General features: G+C 45.5%; 1 protein-coding gene across 1 annotated transcript; it reads right to left on the bottom strand.

Moving 5' to 3' along the window:
- Positions 1-656: 656 nt before the first annotated feature.
- On the bottom strand, positions 657-6,902 carry LOC112277216 (NF-X1-type zinc finger protein NFXL1). Its single transcript, XM_024509295.3, has 4 exons — positions 5,387-6,902; positions 3,383-5,109; positions 2,756-3,023; positions 657-2,440 (listed from the first exon to the last, which is right to left on the bottom strand). The coding sequence occupies exons 1-4, from the start codon at positions 5,642-5,644 to the stop codon at positions 806-808; spliced, it is 3,888 nt and encodes a 1,295-aa protein (XP_024365063.1). The 5' UTR covers positions 5,645-6,902; the 3' UTR covers positions 657-805.
- Positions 6,903-7,511: the final 609 nt, after the last annotated feature.

Raw genomic sequence — 7,511 nt, 5'->3', positions numbered from 1 at the left:
CCCATTCACAGTGAAGACTTTCAAGGCAAGAGTGGACATTGTGGTTAGCCACAATATGGGCTAAATTGGCAGAGTAAGAACAAAATTGTCACGGTTGAGATTAGCAAAAGCATTCGTATTATGGGTGCACTCTAATGAACAAGAACTACATACCAGAGTGCCCATTCTGAGTATCTACCAGAGTCAAGTTCACATACAACTGTCCAACACAGCGCTGGTGCCAACCAGATCAGTTCATGACAAATGCGGCTTATCCAAGTGCTTGTTTCACATTCAATCCAGTGTGGTGAAGAAAACATTCAACCATTATGATATACATGTGTTCTCCACTCATCAGTTACGCCATCAGAAACACTATATAATTTACCAAGGACGCTTCACAACGTTTTGAAGGACGTCCACCAGACTGCTCTATCTCACTTCACCCATTGCTCTACTTTTCCATTGAATCAACAAGAAAAAAAAATTATGTTCAAAAGAAACCAGCAACGGACACTGAAAATATTTCGTGACTGTTCAAATGACTTCAGCGTCACTCTCAAGATGATGTGAAAAAATAGAGCATGTTAAGTATGTTGAAGAATTACAAATGTACCTCAAACATTTAGAGCATTCAGAGTGCCAGGGAGTGTCTTTTTATAGAATTACAAGAAATGTACTTCAAAAAGTCGGAGATCATTAAATCCCAGGACTTAATCCGGCAGGATATTGATTACAAGGATGACTATTACAGTATAAATCAGAAATAGCCAATGTTCAATGACTCAAAAGTATAGTACACTTTCTCGCTTGACAAGCAATTTCCTCAGACTGCCTTCTCCCAATCATCATCATCGCCATCTGGCAACAAAGCTGGCAGCAGGGAAGGGCCTGCCAAAGAACCTTGTTGGCTGAACGCTCCAACTTGATTACCTATTCTCGCGGATGCAGCAGAGCTGTCGGCAATACTCGACCTTGAAGGCACAGATGATCCAATGCCTGATGTGCTTCCTTCTGAAAGCCCATTACTTAAAACAGAATTGTTGTTTGAAAGTGCGCTCCAAGGATTCTGAGATGCAGAAAGAGGACGAACCTTCGATTGCCAGGCACCAGTCTCTTGCTTGGCTCCTTTCTGGTCGTCCCAAGCATCTTCAACCCAATTTGACTCCTGTATACCTTTCCTGAATGCAGCAGCTTTAGATCCTGTCGGAAGAGAGGTCTGCATTCCCCAAGCCCCTCCCCTGGCGGAAGAACTTGCATCGGCTGGCATGGTTGTTGCTCCCCTGTATTCTGAAGCATGATCGACTCTCCTAAGTGCAGTAGCAGCTCGAGCAGCATCCGCAAATATGGCCAAAGCATTCTTATCGTTCAACCACACGAGCTCACACTCGCCGCCAAAGCGCAGTACAAGAGTGCTTACATCGGCTTCACGCGGAAGGTCAAGGAGCCCTACCACAAGACCAGGTTCCATGTCCAACTGAGCGTTGAACGGAGGAGCACGAACAGGTCCAGTGACACCTGCAAACGGTGTTTTTGGTAATAATGATCTCATCGGCACCTTGGACTTGGGTGTAACGTGGACAATAACAAATCTCCGAGGTTCACGACCATGCCCAACCTGACCTAACCCCCATCGTTCAGCCATCTGATAGATCACCTCCCTGCGCTCCTTTGGCATTGCACTAAAAACATGTAACCGAATGCTGCCTCCTGGCCACGTCCCACTTTTAGGTCCTTGTACTAAATACTTAAAACGGTCCTCTACCGCAGCTGCCCACTGTGGATCCCTTCTTATAATTTCAGCTAGTAAGTCGGATCCTACCACCCCTCCTTCTAAGCCAGGAACTGCCTCACCTGGTACACTGGCACCAAAAGCATCCGCCAGCAACCGCCGCTTCTCAAGTTTCGCACACTCATCATCACATTGTAATTTTCTCTGTCCCAAAGGGATTTTGTCTCTATCCCTACCTTCAACTGGCTGTAACGGAACAGGCAGCCTAGATAACATCATTGAAGTGATGTCATTTGTGCCACGTAAGTTCGATCCGCCAGCACCACATGCTACTTCAGCTGTTAACCGCCCACAAGAACAGGAGATGGTGACCATGAATTTACATGCAATTTCAGGACACGGAGAATTCGGATGGCAGGATGCAGCGCATGTGTGAGCGCAGTGTCTACGAGGAGCTCCACACTGTTGACCACACGAAAGGCCTGATTGTTGCTGACTAGAAGTTCCGGCTTCCAAGGAATCGCAAGGAGGAAGGTGACACGTTTGTTCACAAGCATGCAGCCCACACTGCCTCGTTTTACCACAAAGTTTGCTGCACTTTATGTCTCGCGAGCCACAGGGTACTCCACGAAGAACTACATGATTGCCGACACACTCTTTTGCAACAGCTACTGTGCAAGGCGGACAATCTCCAAAATGACACAGATGGGTTGCTTCATGGCCGCAAACCTGCAGAAACACAGCAATGGTATTTTCATCCAAATAATTAGTTCACGTGAACACTTGCTCATTGATTAGAATAAAAAAGATATGTAGTTCAAATATTTATATATGTTACGTAATAGGAAAATCTATTCATAAGGCGAAGAAATACAAGTAGCCCCAATTCAAGCATAGCCTTTCATATCTTTCATCTAAGCTCACCACGAGAACTAGAATTTCTAGCGCAAGGGAGAATATGCCGACAACAAATTCGACTAAAATAACTTAAATCCTTACATTACCGTTAATGTGACCCTAAGGTTGAAAAGCGAAGTTACTTGCCTGAGGTACTGAGCACGGGAATTGACAAGATGGCAATGGTGTCCCACAAGGAACCGGTGGAGGTATAGAAGTTCGCCCGCACGCACAAGACAATTCATTAAATGTAGTCTCCATGCAAGGTGGACAGTGTCCTGGATGACAAAGCTCTTGACAAGAGTGATTCTTGCATCGCAACTTTTTGCCACAAGGCAACATGCAGAGATGCGGATCACGACTTTCCGGGCCATCGGATTGGGTCATGGATTTATTATTCGCAGCTGGACAGCACCTGCGCGAGATAATTGTCGAAGGCACCTCAGACAACCGATCACAATAGGGATATGAATATAGCTAGACTAATAGACTACAAGTACAAATGTTAGTGCTTTGTAGAATAGACTTCAGCATCACTATGCACTGTAGAATCTACACCACAACTCTTATTTACAGCAAATCATACTGGCTAACAGGATAGGAATGAGCTCATGAGGCAGATAGCAAACGCTCCGTCGAATGAAACAAAAAACACACAAAAAAAAATAATAATAATAATAATAATAATAAATAAAAAATAAATGCATACCAAATCCATCCACTTCACTAGAAATTTGACAAGAATATTATTCTAAAAAAGGGACCATCACCCACCTGCCATTACATCTGTGACGTCCGCAACTTCGCATCTTATCACATTTCCTGTCACACAAAAATAGACCTCCGTCATCCCCTTCCACAACAGATTCACTGATCTGATTCCTCGATCCAGCTCCCGTTGCCAAATAGCAGGCAGCTCTTCGAGTTGACGTCCCACATCGACATCTCTGCTCCACTGGAACATCACAATCAGGACACGGCCCTATATGACATAGGCTCTTGCACGGGTGCTTCTTGCAAGCGAGAATTTTTTCGCAAATCTGCTGACATGTGGGAATAGGATCGGTGCAACACAGCCGCTCATTCCCGGGCTCTTGTGAATCTGCCAGGTTTTTCTTCCCACACGGGCAGGTGCGAACAACTGAAGGAGATAGCTCACATTCCCCGCAGTCTCCTGGATGACAATTGTTCCCACACACGTGATTGCCACATGAAAGCATCTTCAGGCACTGCATCTCACAAGAAAACACGCCTCCTGGATTGATTTTACCCGGAGGCTCGATTTGCCAACATCGCAAACCCTCTTCACGTCGTCCACAGAAACATTTCGCCTCAAAAAGAACACCACAAGGTTCACATACACCTTCATGACATATCTGGAGACAGTCGTGACGACCGCAAGGTAGTGGTCGACCACACTGCTGACCACAACTGCGCGCATCTTTTCCTTGTTCAGAGCAACGTCGAGTGGTAGTAGTTTTGCCGCAAGGACAAGACTGTGGAGGTGCAAGAGCTGTGCAGGGTGGACAAGGACCGGGATGACACTGCAGGGTACAGGAATGTTTACAGTAACCATTTTTTGACTTATCTAAAGGTTTCCTGCAAGGCCCTCCGCAACTATGAGGAGTAATGTAATAATCCAATGCAGGATCTCTCACTTGTCCGCAGAAACAATAGTACTGGAGTTCATTGGCGCTGGACATTTGAACAGTCTGGCAGCCTGGGCATCTCCAATTCGCTTCACCATTCCCAGCAGCAGAAACTGAGATATCGGATGACGTAGGAGCTCGTACCCATTTTCTTATACAAGGCATGTGGAAGATGGAGTAACAGCTTGCACACGACCAAACAGGAGCGTTCCTGCCCACATTGTCATAGCAAATCATGCATTCGACTTTCCCAGTTGCGAGCTTCACTTCAAGCTCTTGAACCAGCTGAGGAGTGTCAATCTTCGCAACATCTTTTTTACGCCCTGAATCAATCCTTCTTTCTCGCTCTTGCCCATTTCTTAGGAATTTGTTCTGTCCTGGTTTTGACGCTTTCATAGAGGACATTCCCTCAGAAGTTTGTTCATTCAAGTCGACTCTATTGGGAGGTTCATTGACACGGCTCCAACTGTTGCCACTCTCGCGACCTCTAGACCGGCTTCCAAATCTGTTCTCAGTATTTCTTCTGCTATCACCTCGCCTATCAGATCCAATATCACTCCCTCCACCTTGGTCTCGTCGCTCAACGCCGACATCGCCAGAAATGGACTGCCGTTGCGCATAACCTTGGTTTTGTCTAGAAGGTAAAGGCATTTCAAGCTCTAATCCATCCATTCTACTTCCAAAATCGTTGGAGTAAAGTCGGTCAAAATTTGGATCAATTGCACTGCGTCCATCATCTCTTCCTCTCCCAAAAATTTGATTTCGTCTGCCTCTTCTACCGTCAAATCCCCTCCGAGGATGAGTATGTGAATCACTGACGGACAACTCTGTTGCATTTGATTGCACCGTAGACTGCAAAGATAATGTGAGTTTTTTTTTTAATACTCAAGATTAAACCCTCATGCCATACGAAACCATGTGAACGTGACAATAACAACGCGAGAGAGAGAGAGAGAGAGAGAGGAAACAGAAAAAGAACGAAAAAGGAAAACTCATGAAGTCAGTGAAATCAATTTACCTTAAACCTAAAATTACATGGAAACACAATAGTACGGCAAACATTAAGTGTGTGTGTGTGTGTGAGAGAGAGAGAGAGAGAGAGAGAGAGAGAGGGAGCACGTAAACTCACCTCTACATTACCAACGTGACTTCCAGATTCGTCAACAGGAGATTGTCGATCAAGCACACGAACATCACCTGAGGATGAATGCGGTCTGCTAGACCTTCCTCTTCCCCTGCCCCTGCCAAAGGAAGACGGGCCTCCTCCCCGACCTCCTCTGGGAACTACGGAACCTCGCATCCCTCGGTTACGCTCATGAACCAAATTTCTAGCTCCATGCACGTTACTCGTTTGCGATAATACAGGCTGCTCTTCCACCGAAGCCATATTTCTAACACTTACGACAGAATCTAAAGCTCCTTGCTCCAGTTCCGAAAACTCAAAAGCAGAGATGGATGCACAGAGTAAATTCTCCAAAACCTCACCAAGGCCAAGTAATCCTAAATCAGGCCCTTCAATCAGATTGGATCAGACAAGGATAAAACCCTCTGGTTGCGAAGGCGGGGGCAGTTGAACTCCGAATGCAAAGATAAACCTACAATCAGATTGCAAGGAGCACTTCTAAAACTGCCTCCTTAAGTTACAACCCCTCACAAATCACACACAAAACACTCAGCCTCTCCTGTAAATGCCTCAGTGAAACCGAATTAAACTCTCAGCTTCCAGCGTCTTCACACCGCAACGATCCTAGGCTCCAATACACCAGATTTGAGCTTCACTCTTCCAAGAATGTTGAATCCAAGAACCGACTCTGACGAGAGTGGCCTCAAGGCCGGACACGCCCAGACCTAATTCCAAACCCTAATCATTTATACCAGCGATTGAAGAATGCCGTGGCCGCGTCTAAAACGGACAAGTGAATGATGCAGTATTCCCCAAGGCGCGGAAGATTCTTCGGCAAGCCAACGGACGTGCTGTGATAGAGTCCGTCGGAGGCACCCACGGAACAGCCCTCCTTCGTCGAACTTTCTCGAACTCTCCAAAGCCTATTGTACTGCACTCGTTGGGCAGGTGTCAATGCTTTGCATTATTCGCAGCGGACCGACTTAAACACTGGGTAACAAACAAAAGGACCCCATCCAAAGTAAAAAGTAGGCTATGATATCCTTTCAGAAAGTTCCTCTGAACTGACAAAATGAGGAAAGACGGAGGATACACACTGGAAGTGCGCAAGGATAGTTGTCACAAAGAAAAGAAAGCCCTCAATATTGTAATCCGGTAGTTGAAGCTTGAGAAGTGAGACGCTGCAGAAGGGAAACGCTGAAAGTGAGCCACATTAATGGGGGCTCTTCGAGTTCCATATCATGAATAGTCCCTTTCCTCCTCATCCCATAATACGTACATGCTTTGAAGTCTCGCATCTCACGGTGAGAAGGCCGTCTGTGGCGTATCCTCCAGAGAATTTGTAGAACATTCGTCTCTCCCTTTTCCACAGCTACTTCTTACATGCTCCTTGCTTGTCACTCTTCCTGCTTTCGCTACTGTATGTGACGATGCAAATGGTACACCATCTAGGGTCTCGGGAACTGCAATGCTAATGTCTAGATAGTCCCACTCACCAGCACAAGTTCTTTCTACGTTGACAGAATAGATCCAACGACTTCAACTATGCTCTGCGGAATGTCTAAGTACACAGAATGCATGATTCTTTAGTAATTTAGAGTAGCAATTAATATTAAATAACTCACCTTATCCCACTTCAGATATAATTACAAGTGCAAACTCCTGAAAAATGAAGATCGAAACCTGGATCGAAGAAATCTATTCATTCCTTGACTCTTAATTACTACAGAACAGTGATGTCAACTGCAAACATTCGATCCAAAGCAATGGACAAGTGGAATTCATCATAGACTTGGAACTAGACTTCAAAGACAACATCCCGCAGACGCTGTTGAAGTTTTCGGTTTGTGCACATCAGAAAGAGAAGAAGATTTTACGAAGTTCCCAAAGCAAGCCGTAGTGCAGAATGGTGGATTAGAGACCAAAAGATATGGAGAGTTTGATGCAATAGTCGATTCCGTCGGTTAGTCTTTACAGCAGTTGTCACGAGAATTGGGTGGCTGCTTTGACGTTTCCCCAGCTTTTGGGCTTCCGAAAACCTCCCGGGGCTGAAATTTCTGGGTTCACTGGTACTTCTTAATTACACTATGAATCCAACCATTTGGAGGCGCAGTAGGTCAATTTTTCACTC

Source organism: Physcomitrium patens, chromosome 25, assembly GCF_059467195.1.
Source record: "Physcomitrium patens ecotype Gransden chromosome 25, ASM5946719v1, whole genome shotgun sequence".
NCBI classification, from domain to species: Eukaryota; Viridiplantae; Streptophyta; class Bryopsida; order Funariales; family Funariaceae; genus Physcomitrium; species Physcomitrium patens.
This window is presented reverse-complemented; position numbering and strand designations above follow the sequence as displayed.